The 23,554-nt window shown below is 46.4% G+C and overlaps 2 protein-coding genes across 5 annotated transcripts in view; both read left to right on the plus strand.

The window, feature by feature from the left end:
• Positions 1-3,048: 3,048 nt before the first annotated feature.
• On the plus strand, positions 3,049-17,443 carry LOC120387914 (dolichyl-diphosphooligosaccharide--protein glycosyltransferase 48 kDa subunit). The gene is made up of 11 exons (XM_039509312.1): positions 3,049-3,335; positions 4,335-4,445; positions 7,222-7,308; positions 7,766-7,869; positions 10,224-10,318; positions 11,989-12,082; positions 13,302-13,450; positions 14,184-14,331; positions 15,723-15,843; positions 16,253-16,359; positions 16,945-17,443. The coding sequence occupies exons 1-11, from the start codon at positions 3,179-3,181 to the stop codon at positions 17,092-17,094; spliced, it is 1,323 nt and encodes a 440-aa protein (XP_039365246.1). The 5' UTR covers positions 3,049-3,178; the 3' UTR covers positions 17,095-17,443.
• Positions 17,444-19,832: 2,389 nt separating this feature from the next.
• LOC120387903 (protein DDI1 homolog 2) overlaps positions 19,833-23,554 on the plus strand; it is a 34,946-nt gene continuing 31,224 nt past the window's right edge. For 2 of the 4 annotated variants that reach the window (XM_039509286.1, XM_039509287.1), the window contains exon 1: positions 19,838-20,054. In XM_039509286.1, the coding sequence (XP_039365220.1) occupies positions 19,917-20,054 (138 nt within the window). In that variant the 5' untranslated portion in view covers positions 19,838-19,916. Of the gene's footprint in view, positions 20,055-23,554 lie in introns of all 4 variants that reach the window. The other 2 variants (XM_039509285.1, XM_039509288.1) reach the window with 2 other exon arrangements.

Below are 23,554 nucleotides of genomic sequence, written 5' to 3' on the forward strand. Positions count from 1 at the left end.
CCGCCCTGACTGAGGGCTTGGGCTTAAACTAGTGACTTTGTGAGCTCAGCCCTGCTTGAGGGTCTGAGCCCTGTGTGTGTTGCTGCCCCGCCCTGAGCTAGGGCTTGGGCTTTACAGACTTAGACTGCTGCTCAGCCCTGCCTGAGGGTCTGAGCCCTGCCTCTTGTGTGCTGCCCGCCCTGAGCTAGGGCTTGGGGCTTTACAGACTGAACTGCTGCTCAGCCCTGCTTGAGGGTCTGAGCCCTGTGTTGGTTGCTGCCCCGCCCTGAACTAGGGCTTGGGGCTTACTGACATTGTCACTACTCAGCTCTGGCTGCCAGGGCCGGAGCTTAGAACTGGCTCGCTGCCCTGCCCTGACTGAGGGCTGGGACTCACTACACTAACCGTGTGCCTTCTGTTCAGCCCCTGCTTGAGGGGCCGAAACCCCCAAGACCTTCAGAACCCGGAGACTGATTTGGGACGTGTAGTGAGGCGGCCTGGCTCCCGACGGCCCCTGAGAGGGCACGGCCCCAACACCGGACTGTTACATATATGTTGACTGTTTATATTTTAGTCATTATGTGCAGGACATCTGGTTAATTATCACAATACATTGCCTTTTAATGACAAACTCATATGACTGCTGTTATATTTACAGTTCATGTTCCTTTGCATTTTTGCCAGATGTTGCATACATTGGCCATTATCACTGTAGCTGCAAAGCACTGGGTCGGGAGTGTCTTGCCCATCAGCTTTTGCTTCATAATCCGAAAGCCAGCATATTCTGCTGTTGATCAGCAAAAGACACTGCCTACCCTAGCTGTCCTAGACAGTGAGAGGTGACCCAAATGGTAGGGCATAGCTCGGAGAAGAGGAAAGGGACACATGCTGCAGCGTGGGTACCAGCAGTGGCAGTGGGAAGTAAGCCCCTGGTGTTGGCAGATAGAGCACAGTTTACAGCCCTGCTAGGACATTAACAGTGTTGTCTGCTCTCATGATTTTATTGTAAATTTTGCACTATCTGGTGCTTTCCATAAAGCTCCTAGAGTCATGTGATTACATGGGGGAGACGGCTTTATTTTAACACGTAAGTTTCTAACCTTTGCAGTGGCAGCAGTATTGCTAAACCCAGATGTTCAAAAATCATGTGATTAGCTTTCATAGCAGATTTTGTAAAAATAATATGTAAGCAGAGTCAGGATGAGATCTACCCTGACATCTGGTGGTACATTATGAGGAGTGGGCAAAGGAATTTTAGGAATGTGCATTTGCATTGGAAAACCCACTCCACTTAGCATAACACACAGCAGCATGGGATGGTTATTTTCACACTGTGGAATCCCCAATTTCTTTGTTATTGGGGCAGGAAGGAAAAAAAGGGGCTGTTACCTTAATTATGTGAATGAGGAACTATGAGACTGCTTTATGACAAAAATGACTCAACCTACATTAAATAGTACTTGCTAGCCAAGGGACATGGGTTCCAAAACCCAGTGAAGAGAGAGAGGGTGGGGACTGGTGTGTGTACCTGATGGTATGGGCCCCTTTTGAGGGCCTGGAACACCAATTGCACTTCCTCCTCTCTCCACTGTTAAAGAGCAGAGCTAATTTTGAATCCTTTAGGAGTCTATCTAGAGGTTGCTGACCTGAATTCACATTGGGCCATGTGGCACTGGGGCTCTCCTACTACATGTTGAAATCACTAAGAGCTGAAGTCACTAAAAGAACTAAGTTTACTGAGCGGAAATCACTGAGTGCTGTGTTAAGTAGTAGGAGAGCCTGAAGATCTATCACCAAGCAGCTGGCAGAGTGGAGCAGTCTGCAGCACGTTTGAGCAGCCCATGGAACAGTGAGCAGTGTGGAGCGGTTTGCGGGGATGGCTGACGTGGTTCACGGGTCTGCTGAAGGAGCGGCACAGCTGGTGGTGTGGAGCCAGTCCTGGTGAAGGCTGCAGCAGAACTCCACGGAGAAGCGGGGCAGTCGGCCCTGGCCCACGTAAGGTGTCCCTTAGCACCCTGTGTGTGCGACCCCTCCCCCCATTTCCACCTGGGGGGGGGAGGGAACTCTGCAGATAAACTTTTGAACTCTGGGGTGGCACTGACCAGAGACTGAGACTTTTGGGTTGTTGGACTTTGGGGTGATTGGACTTAAGACCCTAAGGACAGTGCCAAATGTACTTGGAGGGGGGTTTTGCTTCTGGTTTGTTCCTCCTTTATTAAAAGGATTTTGCTACACTCAGACTTCGTGCTTGCGAGTGGGGAAGTATTGCCTCCTGGAGGCGCCCGGGGGGGTGGTAGGTAATTGTCCCAGGTCACTGGGTGGGGGTTCGAGCCGGTTTTGCATTGTGTTATTGAAACGGAACCCCTGGATACTGAACCCGGCCCTTGTTGCTGCCAACTCAGAGGGGCAGAAGGGTTACAAATAGATTGTGTTCTTTTTATTGGCTTTCTGCTTTTTGAGCCTTTAGGGTCCACTGGGGTCACATTATGAAGCTTTCTCCACAGCCATGAGGGATAGAAACTTACTTTTAAGAATGAATGCTGAAATCATCACATAGCCACTTGACTCCAGGAGCTGGGGCTTTAAGGAAAACAGTAATTGTCATGAGACTTGTGACAAAATCATGAGAGTTGGCAACACCGCCAGTAAAAACATGCCAATGGGATTCCTGAAGGGCGGGGCTGCAGAAGACAGGGACCCAACGTTATTTGTTTTTAATGTCATGCTTGGGAGTGGCTACTGCGGTAAGCCTGGGCCATGCAGGAAACCAGGCAAGGACGGTGCGAGAGGAGGCGGCGCGCTGCGCAGGCGCAGCAGCAGCCACAGAACCCGGGTGCAGGGGCAGCCCGGCCTGGGCTACGACCGCTGCCATCCCTATGATGGGCCGCAGGGGGCGCTGGCTCGGAGGCGGTTTTAGCGCGCATGGGCGGGGCTCAGGGCGCCCTCTGAGGACGAGCTGCTGTGCTGGGCCCGCTGTGTGGAGGTGTCTGTCTCTGATTGGGCCCCGCTCTCGAGGAGGCGGGCCTTCAGATCTAGTCCTCGGGCCCCGAGAGGGAGGGAGGATGTGCCGGGTTCCCGATCGCTTCCGGGTCACGGATTGAGGCGGCTTTGCGTGTCCCGCCTCTACGGGCAAAGCGGGTCGGTGATTGGCAGCGTGGAGAGGATCGGTTCCGGGTGAGGCTGGCCCCCCAAGAGGAAGATGGAGGTAGCGGCCGCTCTCCCCTCAGGGCGGCTCCTGCTGCTGGCGCTAGTCGGGCTGGGCCTGGCCCAGGCGGACGGGGGGCCCCGCACCCTGGTGCTGCTGGAGAACATCAACCTGCGGGACACGCACTCGCTCTTCCTCCGGAGCCTGGCGGGTGAGGGCGGCGGAGCGGAGCCCGGGTGGAGGGAGGGGAGAAGCGGGGGGGTCCCACGGGAAGGCGGGAGTCATGGTCTGGGGGAGGGCGACGGGGATGGGGGGAGCCTGGGTCCATCACGGCGCAGCTTCCCGGCCCCACTACGTCTCCCCGTGAGGGGTGCGCCTGCCTGGGGTGGCCGACGGGGTCGTTGTCCTCTCGCGTCTGGTTCTCTGCGGGTGCCACGCTGACCCTGCATCCTCCACACAGCGGCGGCGGGGCTTGGTCGCTAGGAAGTGCCACGTGTGTCAGTAAGGACGGGGGGGGGGGGGGGATGCTCTGTACCTGGGGTTGGTGCCTGTCTGTCTTCTGAAGAGCGTCACGTTTGTTAGACTCGCCTCTCCCGTTGTTAGCTGCAGCCCCTGCTGCCCAGATCTCACGAGAGCATTTGCCTCTTTCCTGTGCGTGTTTCCCCCTCTGGTGTTCACGTCATCCACAAATTTTATCACGGCTTGATTCACATCAAAGACGTGCATGGAAATGCTATTGAGAGCACAGAGGTTCTTGTTTGTTTTTAATTTGGTTTGTCCAAAAAGTCCCCGTGTCCCCTGAACACTATGGATTAGATTGTAAGTACCAAGAAGTGTCACTGCTTGGAGACTGTCAGGAACAATTCTGCAGACAGTGCTCACTGGAGTACTGAGACAATAAGTGTATTGTGGAAGAGTAAAATTCTTGACTTAGATATTTATGTAGCAACTTAAAACGTATTGAGGAGTCTGGTGGCACCTTAACATCTAACAAATTTATTTAGGAATAAGCTTTCATGGGTAAAAAACCCACTTCTTCAGATGGATTACACCTTAAAAAGTATGGCAACCAGATGCTTAGATTGTAATGGGTAAGACTGAATTAAGTGCCTTCTTATCTCATTTTCTAGCATGATCTGTCTTACACTTTTTTTAAAATTAAAGTTGTGTCACAGTATTCATGGCTATGATCTTTGTTTTCTGGGTGCAGATAGAGGCTTTGACCTCACCTTCAGGACTGCTGATGACCCTGGCCTGTCCCTCATAAAATATGGAGAATTTCTGTATGACAACTTGATTATTTTCTCCCCATCTGTAGAAGGTAAGAGATCCCTTTGCATAAAGGAAAAGACTCAGAAATTAAGTTGTGTAATACTCTGAGGCCCTTGGAGAAGACACACTAGATCTGTAAAGTGCCTTGCAGATATTCGCTAACCTTCATAATACCCCTTTTGAGGCTGGTCTTTTACTGTTCCAGTTTTCCAGATGGGGAGGCAAGAGACTTACCCAGGGTGAAACAATGAGATGTGTCAGAGCTAGGCCTCGTCCTGACTCCCAGCCTCCTGCTCAACCATGAGATTGCTTTTCCTAGGTTTGATAAAACTGATCAAAGTATTCTTCGGACTTGCTTCATTTTGACCGTGAGGTGGCTTTTGGGGCCTGTCCCTGAGATGTAGAATTACAGGTGTTATCTTCATTCATCATTGGGCAAACTGTGGCAGGAACTGTATGCATTTTAAGCAGTTAAATGGTCATGAGGCAGCTTCTAAAAAGGAGGGAGGGGGGCAGAAGCCTGTAGAACAAAGAATAAGCACACAAATATAGCTGATTGCTTTGGACCTGCAGTCACTGTTGGGTATCTATTTTCTGTAAACACTATTTCATTACCAGTGTTTGCTGTGATAGTAACTGTTATGTCTGTTAATAATTCTCAGACTACTTTATAATCCCTGTGGTATATCTAGAATTATGGTATTGTGATTCAGTAAAAAAAAAAAAAAAATGTATTGAATGTGTATTTTTGGAACAGTGCTTCCATAGATTAACAAATGCACTGTTCTAAAATTCTATAACTAAAAGATGGAATAACACTGTCATTATTTAAAATGCCTTGATTTTAAGTGTAGTAGTAGTCGGACACCGCCAATACCACACCGAGTAACCGAGACAGCCGACCAGTGAAATAACCCACTTCCTTCCCTGACGGACCAAGGGACGTACCCTACCCGTGTACTTATCCGCTCCACCGATACTGACTTGGACTCCTTATTCATTCCATGGGTGGCGTAGCCGAGCCCACTTATCCACTGACACTTTAAAAACTTTTGCACCCCAATCTGGGTCTATGCCGGTTATGCGATATGTATGTATCTTTTCATCCTTGCAAACAATACCTGTAACCCCCCCATAACCCAAGCCTGACCCCAGATGTACAGTACCTTCCCTCTCAACCTGTGTATATTTCATTTCAAACATTCACTTTAATAAAAAAATTTAATTGTTCTAATTCACACCAAAATATCTGGATTCTCTCTTTACCCCTATTAACAGCCTGAATCAGACTTGATGAGGGATTATTAATAGCAGCCTTTTTGAAATACATCCCTTCAGGAAAGTGAGAGAGCAGGTGATATTGGTGTGATGAGAGAGCCAAGAAAGACCTTCCAAAAGGAACACTCACTTAGCAAGAGTGGAGAGCTAGCTGATTGTGTGTGAATTAAACTGAATAGTATAATCTGTAGCCCCAGGTTATAGCACACTTAACTTCAGGTGAGCCTCAGAGATAGTGTCAGGTAACTTAATTTTGAACATTACTACTAGGACTGTGATATTGGAATCAGATCCTTAGGAGAACTAACTACAGAGCTGTGCAAGAAGAAGCTATTGACTCATGATATGTAGGAACCCTTTTTAAACTGCTTCAGAGCTAAATTTTAGAGTGTGGCATACAGTGTCTTTCTCATGACCTGTTCTTAACCTCTGACTTACTCCACTTCTGTCCTTCTCTTGGTGTTCTGTTTTCTCTTTCACTTAATTAAGATATTGTAGAGTAAAGTTTTGGCTGTACCTCTTTCAACTTGCAGAGATGCATGTTTCTCTAAATTCATTTGCTTTCTCTTAGATATATTGGTTATTGTTGCTATAGTGAAGTTTAATTAAATTTGATTTTATTAGAGAATGGAATGAGTGAGGTATTCCTCATTATTGTCCCAGGAATGCTTGCATTAGTGCCAGTTGTAATTCAACTTCTACAAGAAGGAATAATTAATATTTCCTCTTGTTGACAGATATCTCTCTCTCAATCTCAATGCAGAAGTCTCTCACTATCTTTAAAATGTAGAATTTCTACCTGCAAACAGATAAGAATTGTATCTTGGGGTTGGGTGAGGAAGAAGCAAATCAACTACATGTAACCCAGGGGTCGGCAACCTTTCAGAAGTGCTGTGCCGAGTCTTCATTTATTCACTCTAATTTAAGGTTTCGTGTGCCAGTAATACATTTTAACGTTTTTAGAAGGTCTCTTTCTAGAAGTCTATAATATATAACTAAACTATTGTTGTATGCAAAGTAAATAAGGTTTTTAAAATGCTTAAGAAGCTTCATTTAAAATTAAATTAAAATGCAGAGCCCCCGGACTGGTGGCCAGGACCTGGGCAATGCAAGTGCCACTGAAAACCAGCTTGTGTGCCGCCTTCGGCACCTGTGCCATAGGTTACCTACCTCTGATGTAACCAAAAGAAAAGTATGTCTTTAAATGTGCCCAAACAAATAATAATAAAAAATTCATTGGCTATTTCTCTGCAACTGAGATTGAATGGCTAGATCTGTGCCTTTTTAAAGGTTGGATTTTATGGCTCTCTTTGCCTTCCTTCTGAAGGAATTAATCCTCCCTTAATCCAACCCTTTAATGTTGGCCATAGGTGTATGTGGCTTCAGGATCCTGCTTAGGCACAGGAGGTGCCCATCACTCCAACACAGCTTCTTTATTAATTTGCCTCACCACCCTTGTATTTTCCTCTCCTCCCTTGCTCTGAAGCACTGGTAAAATAGTTCGGTGTCCACTTTTTGAATCACTAATGTCTGATGCATCTTTTCAGATTTTGGCGGAAACATCAATGTGGAGACAATTACTGCTTTCATCGACGGAGGCGGAAGTGTCCTTGTGGCTGCCAGTTCTGACATTGGTCAGTAAAATCTGCGTATCAAACAAATGGGCATAAATGTTGGCTTTTCATTTTATAGCTGCATAAGAGTTTGCTGGATATAGAGAGCACAGATCAGTCCTGTAGGAGAAGGTGTCTTCCTTGACATGGGAACTCTTAGAATTCTGGCTGCAACCTTTTTTAAAGGGGATTTTCAAAAGCTAAAACTATACAGCACTCTGCATTCAAAACATGCTACAAACCTTCATCCTCACAATGCTCCGAGGGAATTGGTGGTAAAGAAAAAGGAATGCCTTAATTTCACTTTCCAAAGAAAGTTGAGTTCAGCCAAGGGTTGTGTACTGAGTGCACCCAGCAGCCTGGTTAGCAGGATGCTAGCACATAAATCAGGGCTGTCCTTTGTTTTTATTTTGATTTTTAGTTGCTTTTGTGTCTTGTACGTACTGTTAATTGGGAATCCACTTCTCTGTCCTTTTAGGTGATCCTCTGCGAGAGCTGGGCAGTGAGTGTGGAATAGAGTTTGATGAGGAAAGGACAGCAGTCATTGACCATCACAACTATGATATCTCAGACCCAGGCCAGGTAAAAGTCCAGTCACTGAATTCTTTGGATATGTCCAGGGCTTGAGGAAACTTGTCTTAGCTAGTACATAGCTTATGGGAAGGAATTTATTTTTTTTTAAGCATTTGGCTGTAAGGGCTGGAGACACATCTTGTCGTCTTCCTTTTTCGCTTCTTTCCCCTCCTATCCATGCTCATTCCAAAGACGTTTTAAGTAGCAGCTGTGAATCTTATTGAATGATATGCTGCTTTTATTATTGCTCTTATCTTTAATGAGAGATTGCAATTTATCATGCACCTTTGATCTATGCCTAGACAACTTCTAACATTCCAGTCACACTGAGCAGTTAAAAACACCACCTGGAATAGTCAGGGGTTCACTGTATTGGACCTCGAACCCCTCGGGCGTAGGAGATCAGAATTCCCCCTTTCTAATGAAATATTTTATTTCCTTTTATTCATGATGGGTCAGGAGATAGAATATCATGCTTAGTAGCCAGACATATTAAAAAAGGTAAACTCTGGCTCAAGACACAAGGACAAAGAGAGATCAACATAGAAAACTCTGTGGAAGTTTATCGAATATATGTGATATCTTGATTTTTTTCTGTCCTTGCATGGTTCTGAAATATCTGTCTTTACAGGAGAGATACAAGATGTCCCAATAATGTTTGAGAGTTAAGAACATTGTAACATAGCTTTTCTGTAAACTATGTGGGGCGCACACAATCCCCGATGGATGGGGGAATCACCATAGCTTTGGGGTGCCTATGTAACTTACTGGCAGTGCAGATTTTGCAAACTTTCCTTTTCTACCATACCATCTTGTGCTCACTATCAAACCAATCTTACAGAACGTATAGTAGGACTTGGAGATTCATAATTTGTAGCTAGATACGAGTTCTTCCCAGCCAGTAGATAGTTGAAGGCCTATCCAATATCACTGAAAGAATAACTCTCCTAACAGTGGTTTTCAACCTTTTTTCATTGCAGACCCCTTTGGAAATTTTAGACTCAGGTTGAAAACCACTGTTCTATGGTAATAACAGCCTTTCGTGCACCCCCTTAGACATAGTCTGAGGTTGAAAACCACTGCTCTATAGGTTCATGGGGCCTTTGATTTCACTGTGGTGCTGTTATTTAGACTCTCTTAATATGCTTAGTTTGGTATCTCTTCTAGTATGTTGTAATAGCTGAATATTTCCTGGTTTAAACAAAAAATTCTTTCAGTGGAAAAATGTAATTAAAACTCGGTACAGTAAGCACAGTAACTACCCCTCTGGATACACAACTGTCCCTCAGGGAGAATTCTTCTGAGTGACTATAAGTTACATCACCGTTTAATTAAGGCAGCTCCTGACAACATGCTGCAAAGCTGTAAGCTCGTTATTCCTTACTTAAGAACATCTTGTGTCCTAGAGCAAGGCCTTGCAGGCCAAGAGGAACCAAACTGCTCTAGGATGGGCTGTGTAAGTGTCACAGACTAAGGCTTTAGGCAGCAGCTGTCCCCCAGTATCTTCCGGCACTTTGGAATGCAGATTCTTCCATGTTGTACTTCAGGGGTAGGCAACCTATGGCACGCATGCCGAAGGCGGCACGCCAGGTGATTTTCAGTGGCACTCACGGTGCCCGAGTCCTGGCCACCAGTCTGGGAGGCTCTACATTTTAATTTAATTTTAAATTAAGCTTTTTAAACATTTTAAAAAACTTTATTTACTTTACATACAACAATAGTTTAGTTATATATTATAGACTTAGAGAAAGAGACCTTCTAAAAATGTTAAAATGTATTACTGGCACGCGAAACCTTAAATCAGAGTGAATAAATGAAGACTCGGCACAGCACTTCTGAAAGGTTGCTGATCCCTGTTGTGCTTTTTCTGATATGCTGAAATCCCTTCTATAGTGTTCACATCAGCTTGTGGCAGCAATCAGAACAAATAGGAACTAATAAACACATGTTCCTGCAAGAGATCAGCATCTGTCGCCCTGGGATTTACCTTCCTTCTGATTTAAGCTTCCTAATATGCAACTCACAAGAGAAAACCTGCTCTAGACTGTAACCAGCAGGGGCTGTTGTCTGTTCCCTGAGGGCTTCTGAGCATGTGCCCGGTTTCTCCTGCTCTTACCTCCTCCATCCCCTTGCCCTGTGTTACAATTCTTCTTCCTGTCAAGAGGCCAGGTGAGACTGTAGAGCCAATTAATGCTACTTCACAGTTCTGGAAGGGCAGCTGTAGAACCTGAGGTGCCGTGTGGTGCAGATCACTAGCCATAGAGTGGCAAGCAGACACACATGTTAACAAGTTGCCTGTGCATTAATGACATTGTTAGTAGCTTGTGAAAGCTCATCACAGGTCTCTTGTTTCCTCCCTGAAGCACACGCTCATTGTCGCAGACTCTGAAAATCTGCTGAAGGCTCCCACCATTGTGGGGAAAACTCCATTAAACCCTGTTCTCTTCCGAGGAGTTGGGTAAGCGAACCACGAGGCAAGGCTGGCAGTGGGGCTGTGACTGAGAACAAGAGGTCTCTGTTTGGATGGGTTTCTTGCCACTGTCTTCCCTCCACATAGGTTATAAGCCTAGGGCTGGGGTAGGGACTATTATAAACAAAGCATGATAGGTTGGTTTTTGGTTTCTTCAGTTGAGAAGAACAGGCATTTGGTCCTTTAACAGGATGGAATTGGCGGGAGGGCAGCTGAGGGCAGGCAAGAAAGGCGCAGACTTCATGCTGATTGAGAGATTACCTTTGATTACCCAATCTAGTTTTATAAACTTCTTTGAAACAGAAAACTTTTAATACAGTAACTCCTCACTTAAAGTCGTCCTGGTTAACGTTGTTTCGTTGTTACGTTGCTGATCAATTAGGGAACATGCTCGTTTAAAGGTGTGCAATGCTCCCTTCTAACGTTGTTTGGCAGCCGCTTGCTTTGTCTACTGCTTGTAGGAAGAGCAGCCCATTGCAGCTAGCTGGTGGGGGCTTGGAGCCAGGGTGGACTGGCAGCCCCCTATCAGCTCCACGCTCCCCTAAGTTCCCTGTGCAGCAGCTGCCTGCAGTTCAGCTGTGTCCCTTCCCCCACTGCCATGTGCTGCTCCTGCCCTGTGCCTTGGAGCTGCTCCCCAAGACTCCTGCTTGCTATGCCAGGGGTTGGGATGGAGGGAAGGAAGAGGGGGGGGCTAATGTCAGGGTGTCCCCCTTCCCCCTGCTCCTGCACCCCACTTACCTCATCTTCCATAGAGCAGGGCTCAGGACAGAGGGAGCTTATAGCAGCTGTGGTGTCAGCAAGCTGATCTAATTAACAAGGCAGTGTACTTAAGGGAAATGTGCATATCTCCCTCCATTCCTGCTGCCTTGCAGAGTGAGAGAGTTAACCCTTGAGCGCTCAGCCAATTGCTAGTTCATCATTTAGCAGTAAGGGAAATATCCCACCTTCTGACTCCTCCACCTCAACCAAGCTTCACAATCATCATCACTGTGTACTAGTATTAAATTGTTTAAAACTGTGTGTGTGTGATTAATTTATAATATAAAAAAATCTTTTGTCTGGTGAAAAAAATTTCCCTGGAACCTAACCCCCTCATTTACATTAATTCTTATGGAGAAATTGGATTTGCTTAACATCGTTTTGCTTAAAGTCACATTTTTTCAGGAGCATAACTACAATGTTAAGTGAGGAGTTACTGTATTTTACTTCTTGCTGTTTACTCTTACTTTCATTGTCCAAGTAGAGAGAAATCCATTCACTTCCCTGTTCTCATGTACTGAGTTTGTTTAAACTATTTGTATTTGAATTTAGAACATAGAAACACTTCTGTTGAAGTCAAATTTTGTAAAGGGTTGTTCTTAAAGGAAACTTCAGTCTTTGATGTGATACCATTTCTTTAAAATAGCTTAACTATTCACAGTTGTTTAAAGTGTACAGTTGATATAAAATTAATTGGGCCTGATTGACTTCAGTGTGTGTGTTGCCACTAATTTCAGGAGGAGCTGAGTCAATCCCATGGTCTCAACCTCTGTGAATTTCATATGTTAGCAGACTTCAATCAGAATGTAGTGCACACTAATCTTCTTGGGCAGTTATCGCAGGTTTGACCAGCTTTCAGGTGTCTTTCTGCTACTTTGACTGTGTCTCTCTCACGACAGGATGGTGGCTGATCCTGATAACCCTCTGGTACTAGATATCTTGACTGGCTCCTCTACATCTTACTCCTTCTTCCCAGATAAGCCCATCACACAGGTACGCAGAGTTATCTTTGTCCTCTTTTGCTTCTAATCCTGTGGAATTAATTGCCTCTCTTTCAACAGTTTAAAAATGGATCAAGAGACTTAACTCAAGTGCCTCTTATATTCTGTGTCAAATACTTATGGGTTTTTTCAAAGCTCCAGTCCATGGTCTCTCAGTACTATATATTTTCTAATATTATCATGGAAATCTTTCTTACTTGCAGTTTCACTGGATCCAAATGGAAAAAGCTTAACAAGACTGCATTGGAAGAAATATCAGCTCTTAACTTTGATACTGTTTTGCTGTATCAAAGGGGCTGAATTCAGACTGGTGAAGTAGAAGCAAAAGGCTCTGATCCCCATTGCTATTGTGGCAGGCAGTAGAATTTGAAGCCTTTTTCCTCTAAGATGCTGGTAGAATTTGGACCAAGTTGGTAGTAATTGAAAGCTCTGTCCATCTTCCAGCAGGACTGTGACCAGTGTGAAATGAGGTGGTTCTTCTGTTTAGTTTTAAGGCTCTGTAGCTGCAAGGGGTTAAAAACGATGCTGTTGTAGTTGGCAGATTCTGGGAGATGAGTGTCTCAGCTGTGTTGAAGCCTCATGCTTCTCTCCACTTAGGTAGTGCAGTAATCTGCAAAAATGCATTGTGTCTTATTGACATGATGAAAATGTAGGGAAAAATAATAAGCTGGGAGTTGGCATGAGTGGGACTTAACTGACAGCAAACGTGTTCAACTTCTGTCTGCTTAACATGTTCTTCCATAATGGGTATTTGAACAGGCAGATGAGTAGTTTAAACATTCCCTTTAATTAGGCTTATGAGGTTTGACAAGTCGTTTGACGCGACAATAATAACTTGGATTGTACTTGTTTGGCCCCAGCCAGACCTAGCAGCAAAGTTAAAGATCATCCAATATCATTTAAGTCTCAGACGTTTCCCTGCTACTATTAACTATTTAAACCCCATGGATAATACTGCCTGGCTAGTTTCACTACTTGCCTAATAAAGCAGCTTAAAGCCATGATGCCTTCTTTCCATATATATTAAACATGTGAGGTTTCTGGTTACTTTTTCTTGCCATGTGATCTTGAGCACATCATCCCTGTGCCTTTATTTCTCTTGTCTGTACAGTACCCAGCCCACTGGGGTCCCTATCTCAGTTGGGGCCTCAAGGTGCTACTATAGTACAAATCATTAGTGCTGATTTAAATCAATTCTTGTCCAATTTCAGTACCCTCATGCTGTTGGGAAGAATACCCTTTTGATTGCTGGTCTCCAGGCCAGGAACAACGCCCGTGTCGTTTTCAGTGGCTCTTTGGATTTCTTCAGCGATGCTTTTTTCAACTCTGCTGTGCAGAAAGCTACACCTGGCTCTCAGAGGTGCACTAGCTTAATGTGGTCTTCTGTAGGTAGGGTGGGCTATTCAGGCTTTTCTGTCCAAGTGGTTTGGGTACCTCTTTGATCAAGGATCCCTAGCAGGTGATGAGAACTAATTGTATCAAAGATGACTGACGGAAATACTCTGAATACTATCATAACTATCCAGCCCTGCTACTGTAAAATCTACACTGTTTAGGTTATAATAAAGCTTAAGAAGAAGATGAAACTTCCTTTAGGTGCAGTGCAAATTGTCAAACTGGCTAACCCATACAGCTGTCTCCTGTCCTTATAGATATCCTGATGATAGGTGTGTGAGAAGCAGTTTCTGCATCCATTGTATTCAGACATGCTGTGAACACAATTCATAATGTGGGCACAGCTCTTACTTGGAAATTTTGACATAGTATATTATACTCTGAGCGCTGATATAGATCAGATCAATGAGCAAGCTGGAAACCTTTCAGTGCTGATCTGTTAAAATATGTTTCACTGTATTTTTAAGCAACTACCTAGAAGACCTAGTAGACAGTTGGGGTCTAAAGATCAAACAGTTTTATGGGAAAACTTTCGAGTAATGTGATCATTTAAAATGGGTGCGGACTTTCTGAACTGGCACTTAGTTCTTGGAGAAACTTCATAGGATACCTGACTGAAAAAAATGTCTGGTCCCTATGAATGCCCTCCAATGCAGTCTCCCACTAAGCTTCTGTTCTCAACCTCTCACCATCTCTAGGTACTCTCAGACTGGTAACTATGAGTTGGCTGTTGCCTTGTCCCGCTGGGTATTCAAGGAAGAGGGTGTGCTGCGAGTTGGAGAGGTATCTCACCATCGTGTAGGGGAGACATCACCACCTAATGCCTACACTGTCACCGACCTCGTGGTAAGACTGACTGTAGGAAAATGAGTGAAATAGACTTGTGCAGAGAGAATGTACTCTGGTTCATTGGGCTAGGAGTGTTGTGGAAGCGGATTTTATCTCCTCTTTTCTGGTTGGAAAGATGGTTGGCACCCAGGGCCTCACCAGCTAAGGTGTGAAATTTCAGAGGCCATGAGGAAATACAACACGGTGGGGTTTTTCTTCCTCTTAATTGTAGGAACTGTCCCATTCTTGACAGTGTGTTTCTCCACTAATGTGGAGGCAGAGTCTTCCTAACCTTTAGTTCCTACATGTAACTTTCACTTAATACTAAATTTCAGACTGCTCATGGCTCATACTTGAGTATCATTCAATATTAAGTGGCGGCAGCAGCCAGCTCTGGAGAAGTCTGTGTTCTGTTACCTTAAGTATTACCTAAGTTTGCTGATGGGGGGTGGTTATCCTTGCGAATGGTTTCTCTTCAGTCATGAATCTTCTTGATAAACAGGTATCTGAGCCTGATCAAAAGCACGTGCTGGAATTTTATCTTCCCTGTTACCTCCATTTCACTCAGATTCATGATGCCAAGCTTCATTATACTAAAACAGTACATTGGCAAGCCTGAAATACCATGTGCTTTGAATAGAAATTGCAGCTATATATTGGGGGGGGGGGGGAGAGAGAGCTTAGCATGCGTAGAGGGTTTAAGTATAGCACCCTCAAATTCAAGTCAATTCTACATTGCTGTGCCCACTCACTGATTTGCTACTGAGTATTGGCTTGATTTTCAGTGCATGGTAGTTCAACTGCATTTCCAAGCGTGTAAACTCACTTGGACTCTTATTTTGGAAATAGCAGTTATTGAAAAATTCCCCGTTGTCCCCCCCGATTTCATGGATAGTGGAGTTCATAGTTTAGGGTTGAGATTTCTATTAAATGGATTTCTATTTCTATTAAATAGGGCCCTACCAAATTCATTTTAGTCAATTTTGCATTTTCAGGTGTTCATGTTTTCAGATGGAGGGTCCTGATCCAAAAGGGGTTGTTTGGGGAGGGGGGGAACTCTCACAGGATTGCCACCCTCACCTCTGTGCTGCCTTCAGGACTGTGCGCGGCTGCAGAGCTTCCAGCAGCCGGGGGAGATAGCTGGAGCTGAGTCTAGTCCCCTCCCAAGAGTGGCCATTCAGGGGAAGAGGAAGTCCTGTCCCCCCCCAGACTAGCAGCTTGAGCCAGTGAATGGTAGAAGCTCCCAGCTGGGGTGTCCCCTCCCCTCCAATTACTACATTTCACAGGAGAGATCTGATTTCATGGTCCATGACATGTTTTTCACAGCTGTGACTTGGGTAGGGCCCTACTCATTAAAAGTGTGCCCTCTTTATACCTCTGCTAATGCAGCGTGCATTTGTATGTTACAGGAGTACAACATTGTGATTGAAAAGCTGTCTGACGGGAAGTGGGTCCCCTTTGATGGAGATGATATTCAGCTGGAATTTGTCCGCATTGACCCATTTGTAAGGACTTTTCTGAAGAAAAATGGTAGGTCTCCTATTGGACAACTAATGTTTCCTGCCCTAGGGCTTTGTTAACAATAACGAAAGACTGGGTGTTGACTTCTTTCCCCACCACTGAAACTCACCTCACTCATATATACTGACTTGGAACGCCACGGTTCTCCTGAGCAGGTAGTGTACAGAATCACTGTAGGAAGCATGTGCCACTGTTAAGAGGAAGGGTGCACTTCACACAGCTCTCCTACAGCTCCTCCTTCCAGTGGAGCAGCTTTGGGTTCCAGAGGCTAGTCTTCAGTCTGGATGAAAAGCGCCACAAAGTGGGTTTGGGGGAAACAAAGGGCCATGACAAATGAAGGGAGGTGAATGAGGCTCTTAACTCCTAATGCTCTTGTTCTATTTACTGTGTAATTTAAATGGCCCTGCCTCTCTCCTAGGTGGCAGGTATAGTGTGCAGTTCAAGCTGCCGGATGTCTATGGAGTGTTTCAGTTTAAAGTGGACTATAACAGGCTGGGATACACCCACCTGTACTCCTCTACACAGGTAAATCGTGTGAATTCTCTTGTCTGTGTGGTAGGAAATGTAAGAGTACTGGTTGAAATTTCAAGTCAGGTACTTAAACTTTGCAAATGTTTTGAGTGGATACCACATAGGCTGTTAATCTTAATTACCATGTAGTTGCATCCAGCCTTCCTTTGTGTGTGAAATGGATTTACAAGCTGTCTTACTCTGTTACCATCTTCAGTTATATGTAGGAAGGCCTGGAAATAAGCCTTTGTAGAGCGTTTTACCCTCAGAAACACATTCTTGTCTCTTAAGGCAGTGTTGGACACCTGCCAGGGCTGCCTGCACTGAGGCATAAGGTTTGCCGACATGCTTCTACAGAAGTTGAGGATTTGGAGCTTAAACTCTAGTTTAAAAATAAGAGATAATTGAACCACTTCTAGGAGTTCTCATACATTTACCTTTCCAGGAAGGTAATCTGGTTCTACAGTCACCTGAGTGGGGCACCATCAGAATGGGTTTGTAAGTTAAATAACACATCTAGAGCTGAGATAGTCCTGCTACACAGAGGACTGAATGACTTCCTCTCCTGTGACCCTGGTCTTGTGTTCTCTTCTCTCCCAGGTGTCTGTGCGTCCCCTCCAGCACACACAGTATGAGCGTTTTATCCCCTCAGCGTATCCATATTATGCCAGCGCCTTCTCCATGATGATAGGCCTCTTCATGTTCAGCATCGTCTTCTTGCACATGAAGGAGAAGGAGAAATCTGACTGAGATCTCTCAGCAGGAGAAAGAGCCCTCGTCCAAGATATTGGCTCCACGTGGAGACTGGCAGCACTCAGGGCACAGATTATAAATGTTTGGACTGGAACCCTCAGCTGGTAGGAGCCAGATGAGCCATGGGGATTTTTAAGACTAGAGTGACTAGTGGGAGAGAAATTGAAAACTTTTATGTTTGAGAGGAAGCCACTGATGTCCACAAGAGATCAAAATGTATGGCAGTTCCAATATTTGTTTTGAGGTTTTTTTTCATGAAACACCATTTTGTTATTTCCACCCCTTCTCAGAAAGGCTCTTGCCTCAAGATTGTTCTCATTTCCAGAATAAAGATTTGTTCTCTGACCTTCTGCTGAAGTTTAACTTTTGTCATCGGCTGCATGCATGTTCTCCCTGTATGCTGCCCCAGCTCTGTGCAGACAGCTGGCACAGGAGACCTCGAGCAAACCGCCCAATGACCACAAGATCCATTAAGGTACGAAGGCACCAGGCCAGGTTTGTCAACAAAGCATGGTAATAGCATCTGGCAGACTCTACAGGGATAGTAAGACATGTATGTCTGTGACAATGGACACAGCTCAGTGAAGGGCCGGACCAAGGTACTCCCTCTGAGATGCATCTTTATACCCTGATACAAACAAGTTAATACTGCCTCTGACATAGTTAGTTATTGCCCCCAGACGTGGCTAGTTATTACCCGTCACCTTGTACATGTTGGTTCGATCAAAACACCTTTATTACATATTGTCATCCTGACGTTATCTTTTAGGAGGGGTCAGTGTGTTCCTGTTATCCTTAAGGAATATTTTTGTACCATCCTTGATATTGGGATGTGTTTGCATAAGTACTCTGTGCTTAGCACTTCTTAGGAATGTGTACTTCTGAAATAGCCCTGTTCTTGCCAGATTGTGTGAGTAGGTCCTGCCTCATACCAGGTCTCTGATACAAGGGCTTACGTCGCAGGCTCTCTTCCTACTAGTCGTGTGAGGTTTCCTAGAGAGGAACACATTTTTCACATACAATAAATCGAGGACTGGTTCTAAATTGGCTATATGAACTCTATATCAGAAGCTAAACACCTTGCGAGTGTTTGGGAAAGTATTTGAAATGGGACAATGAAATAGAATCATAGGACTGGAAGAGACCTCGAGAGGTCATCTAGTCCAGTCCCCTGCACTCATGGCAGAGCTAAGTATTATCTAGACCATCCCTTGACAGGTGTTTGTCTAACTTGCTCTTAAAAATCTCCAGTGATGGAGATTCCACAACTGCTGTAGGCAGTTTATTCCAGTGCTTAACCACCCTGACAGGAAGTTTTTCCTCATGTCCAACCTAAACCTCCCTTGTGACAATTTAAGCCCATTGCTTCTTGTCCTATCCTCAGAGGTTAAGAACAATTTTTTTTCTCCCTCCTTGTAACAACCCTTTATGTACTTGAAAATTATGTCCTCCCTCGGTCTTCTCTTTTCCAGACTAAATAAAACATGGATATTGCCATACTGTAGGGAGGTGGCCCTGTCTCAAGAGTTAATGTTGTAGTGAGGTCCCTGTTATATAAGGCTATATTTATTATTTTGCATCTGTGGTCAGAGAAGAGTTTTCTGGTAAAACAAACAATTCAGACAAACTTTCTGAGGTGGGTCTTGCAGGATGGATGTAATACACTTGGTATCTTTTTCCTCAGATGTACTGATCTAGAAATGCGTCTGTGAGCGCTAGGGCATAGAACCATATTGGAGAATGCCTCAGAGAGGGTGTGATAACTCCATCAGCTGCTGCCAGAGTTCCAAGTTCTCCAAAGATATGAAGGGCTAAATGTAGCGGAGGAGGGGAAGCTTCTAACAGCTTCTTCCCAAAAAAACAGCCTGCTGTAATCAATTGGGAAAAACCCACCTACCCTTCTTCCCTCTGCAGCAGTTAGGGACCCTAACTCACCCGCTTCTGATAGTCAACATCCACACTCTCCTTCCTAGGGCAGAGGGGCAACAGCTTCCACTCTGCACTCTTGTTCCTGCATCATGTGGCTGTTGTGACTGTGGCAGCATGGCCACCCCCAGAGATGCCATATCCTGATGCCAAGAGTCTCAGGATTGCTTTTGTAACTATTTTTTTAAATCTTACTAGGGTTTTTAATTGGCAATTCCTAATTTTCCACGTTTCTTTTGCAAGGAAGGCACTTAATCTTCCTGTGACATCAAAAGTCTCAAAGTACACAAAATACTAAGGAATTTAGCAAATACAGAACTGGTCTGTATAACAAATGCAATCTAAAGCCCTGCATCGATGCACTTCAGGGGTTGTTAGAAAGCCAGTGGTGGGCTACGAACTTTTGCCATTACTGTAGTGGATGCAGAGTTTAGAGGATAGTGGTGTTTAATCCCACATGCGTGACTAACTCATTTTCATTCTGACCTCAGTCAAGTCCCCTGAATGCCCTATTCCTCAATTAAGCGAGCTGGTACAGTGGATATAAAGCAGAACTATGGAACTGCACAAGGGCAGGTGCTTGCTGCTTGCCTCGCTTGTAGAATCACAACTCAAATCTTGCACAAAAAATACAGCGGGGGGGGCCCGCGGACAGGGGGGGCTGGGCCGCGGGGCCCCCGCGTGGCAGCGGCTCCGCGCCCGCGGGTCACGGGAGGTCCCGGGGGCGGCTCCGCGCCGGGGAACCGAGCTGACCCCGCCCGAGTCACTTCCGGCAGCGCGCGACAGCGCCGGCCGGGCGGGGCTTTTACGACAGCGGGCGCGGCGCTTGGCGGCGGCGGCGGGCGGCGGCGCTGCTGGTGGCGGAGCCCGGTCTGGCCCGGCCCGGCCCGGCCATGCTGCTCACCGTGTTCTGCCTGCGCCGGGACCGCTCCGAGCTCACCTTCTCCCTGCAGGTGGACGCCGACTTCGAGCTGCAGAACTTCCGGGCGCTCTGCGAGCTGGAGTCCGGCATCCCCGCGGCCGAGAGCCAGGTGAGGAGACTCCCGCCGGGCCCCCCCGCTCCGTCCCCTTCCCCCGGGTCCCCTTCTCCCGCCGGGCCCCCCCCCGCTCCGTCCCCTTCCCCCGGGTCCCCTTCTCCCGCCGGGTCCCCCCGCTCCGTCCCCTTCCCCCGGGTCCCCTTCTCCCGCCGGGCCCCCGCTCCGTCCCCTTCCCCCGGGTCCTTCTCCCGCCGGGCCGCCCCGCTCCGTCCCCTTCCCCCGGGTCCCCTTCTCCCGCCGGGCCCCCGCTCCGTCCCCTTCCCGGGTCCCCTTCTCCCGCCGGGTCCCCCGCTCCTGCTCGGTCCCCACTCCGTCCCCTTCTCCCGCCCGGTCCCCTCATTCCCTGCCGCAGGGAGACCCCCTTCTCCCACCAGTCCCCCTGCTCCATCCCCTTCCCCCCACCTGGTCCCCTCATTCTCCGCCATGGGGAGACCCCCCTTCTGCTGGCCCCCCATTCCCCTTTCCGGGCCCCCTGCCAGGGTCCCCCCTCCTCCCAGCCTGGGGAGACCCCACGTGTATTTCCCGGCCCTGGAGAGGACTTACAGAGAGACACTCCCCCAGCCTCTCAGGGACAAGTGACCTGGGGAGAGCGAGACCCCCGAGTTCTAGCCTCTGCTCCTCCCTGGTACCCCTGCAGCAGTGTCAGATGAGGTGCTGAGGGAACTCTGCTCATTCCAGGATCCCCATGGCGTGGAGCCTCTGAGAGGGAGATCTCCCCAGTGTTTGTGTCTCCGAGAGAGTGTTGTGGAATTAAGGAACATGTGGGGGACCTGGGGCCCCTTCCTTGCAGAAGGACAGCCATGCCTTGTTAACCCTCCGCTCCTACACCCAACAGCTGGGGGAGACCTTAGATTTCATCCCGTCTCTTAAGACTGCCATGGGATCTCGTCTAGATAGTGACCCCTTCTACTCTGGCTCATGGTAACCAAAAGACGGGACCTCATCTCCCCAAGAACTGACACTCCACCACATTTGTAGGATCCCTCCACCTAGCTTCAGGACACATCTTCCAATCAATGGAGCCAGAGTCTCTCTCTTCCACCTCACCATCCCAGACCCAGAGATGCAAAGCCTGGAGACTTTCTCTCCCTCATAATAGAGACCCCTCTATTCTGTTCTTGGGTGGCGTGATCTTGGATCCACTGACAGCCACATTTAGATCCCTTTCTTCAGACCCACCAAATCCACTTTATTGCTAGAACAGTCTCTCTCAGATTCCAGTCTCTCCAATGTCCCTGGCTGTCTCCCACTGCCCCCTTTTAAAGCTTCAAGCCAGGCTCACCCCATCTAGTTTCCAAGAACCATCTGAGTCCCTGGAGAGAGGGGAAAGTGAGGATTTGGGGTGAAGAGGCTGGCCTCCCAGCTCCTTGCCTAGGGAAGCATCTCAGAGTTGCTACTAGGAAGTTGGCTGCACCTTCAGCCCATCTAAGAAATTGCTTAACATCCTCTCCCTCATTCTACTAAGGAAATGGGGTAGCATTTAGGATGAGAATTCCCTTAGATTTCTTCTAACACTTAGTACATCAGGTTGACTTGGTCCCGGACCCTTCTTAAGCCTGAAATACCAGTTTGGGGTGTGTGAGAATGAGGTTTTCACTTCTTTCCTTTTGGGTGTGAGAGGCAGCTGAAGTGAAAATTGGTGTCTAGGACTTTCATAGAGAATATCTCAATCGAGTTCAAATTCAGTAAGGCTTTACTGGCATGACAAGCTATACAAGTGTTGCCAAAATATAAGAAAAAAACAAGTGCTAGGTGTGTGTTAGAGGGGGATGCAACCCACCCAAGATAGGGTTGCACACCATTTGGCGTTTGAGCGCTGATGTCCGGTTGTCATTTCTGCCCACATCTGATCTGATGACAGTGTTTTTGTGCATTGCCATATCTGCCGTGTCTCTCCTTTCTCATAGCACCAAATCAGAGGCTGGAGTTACCTGTCAAAGCGCATGGAGCATTCTGTGATCATTGCCCTTTGCTTTTTTGGTCTTTCCGAAAATACGCTCATACAGCCCAAAACTTTAATTTAAATTTTAAGTGAATATTAGTGCTGGTGAAAAGTGCTAGACTGACAGCCCTGGAGGTTGTCAGTTTCTCTTTGCAACAGGTTCAGTATGGGCAGCAGGAGTATAATGAGCTTTTCCCCCACATTGGCCAAGTTCTCTGACTCATCTCAGCCCTGGGTGAGACGCCTCCACACCCATTCCCTTGTGATTGGGTTGAGAGGTATAGTTCAGATGCCACTTTATAGAGTGGGTAAGGAGCTTGATTACGGTAGATGGTTTTGTGGTGTGGACATGAGTCCATTGAGTTCTAGACTAGGGCCTTCAGTTCATTTCCCGGAGGCCATCAAACAGCCACCAGATATATTGGCAACTAGGGCTGGCTTGCTGCGATTATTATTTAGGGTAAAGTTTTAGGGTGTTCACTGGGAAAAGGCCTGGAAATACAGTTTTAAAAGAAATCAAATATTTCTGTCCTTTTGTTTCCCAAATAGTCAGACCTGTGTGTGCATGCGAATGGGTAGATTTAAATGATGTGGTTGCCTCTATCAAGCCACATCTGTAAACTTAATTTGCCTCCCCAGATAGTCTTTTAATTTTGGGGAAGGGAGACGTCTCCCCACTTCTGGTGGAATTAAGACTTCTCACCAAAAGCTACTAGGTCTGAGCCTTCATGTTACCTTATTGTTTCTGAGCTATTGTTCTCTATTAGCTTCCTGTACATCCCAGTATTTAACTTGGCTGCTCTCAAGGTTTTAGTGAAATTGGTTCAACACTTTAAGACATGCAAAAATCCCAGGAGATCAAGTCATAAGCTTTTCAGGACCTGAACTGTGTCTTTATATGCGGCCTGTGTAGGGCAATGGGATCCTGGTTTGGGCATCTGAGCGCTACAGAAATGTGAATAATAATAATAAAGGACATCTAAAAAACAACATGAAAATATTGTGTGCAGTAGCTCCCATGCCTGCAATACAGGTTTAATGCTGACTTTTGATCACTTCTGAGTTTGATGCCAGTTACTTAGTGCTGGAAAGCTTCATATCTTATCTGCTTCCAGTGACGTGCTGCACACCATCCTAGTCGAAAGCCAAGTAACTGCAGAATCAAATCACTGATCTAACCACCGTAGTCTAAAATGAGATTAGAAAATCAAAGGCCCGTGGAGTTCCTTAGGGAAAACTCTTAATTTTTCTCAGCGGGGAGTGAGGGACGATGGATCGCAAAGATTCCAATTCTTTTTATGCTGCTGTCAACCCATGTTTATACAGAGAATGAATATCAAATCCAGATACATGTTCTTAAATGAGACTTGTCCTGGTACAGTAAAATCAGAGTCCCAGGCCCTTCCTGGTCCATGTTCTTCCAGTTTGCCTGCAGGGGAAGAGGACCCCATGACCACTAAGTAGCAGTTAACCCTGAAAGCTGTGACTACAAAAACATGAATATCCCGTGTTCTTCCTATTGCCAATGACCAGCATAACTTCCCTGCATGTG

This window comes from Mauremys reevesii, linkage group 21 (genome assembly GCF_016161935.1).
Source record: "Mauremys reevesii isolate NIE-2019 linkage group 21, ASM1616193v1, whole genome shotgun sequence".
Taxonomy (NCBI): Eukaryota; Metazoa; Chordata; order Testudines; family Geoemydidae; genus Mauremys; species Mauremys reevesii.

Bases quoted from the DNA above. Each gene is read 5' to 3' on its own strand.
- LOC120387914 (XM_039509312.1), top strand. From the start codon at position 3,179: ATGGAGGTAGCGGCCGCTCTCCCCTCAGGGCGGCTCCTGCTGCTGGCG. The intron at 4,446-7,221 runs GTAAGAGATCCC...GCATCTTTTCAG, and splicing joins TTTCTCCCCATCTGTAGAAG to ATTTTGGCGGAAACATCAAT. The intron at 14,332-15,722 runs GTAAGACTGACT...TGTATGTTACAG, and splicing joins ACACTGTCACCGACCTCGTG to GAGTACAACATTGTGATTGA.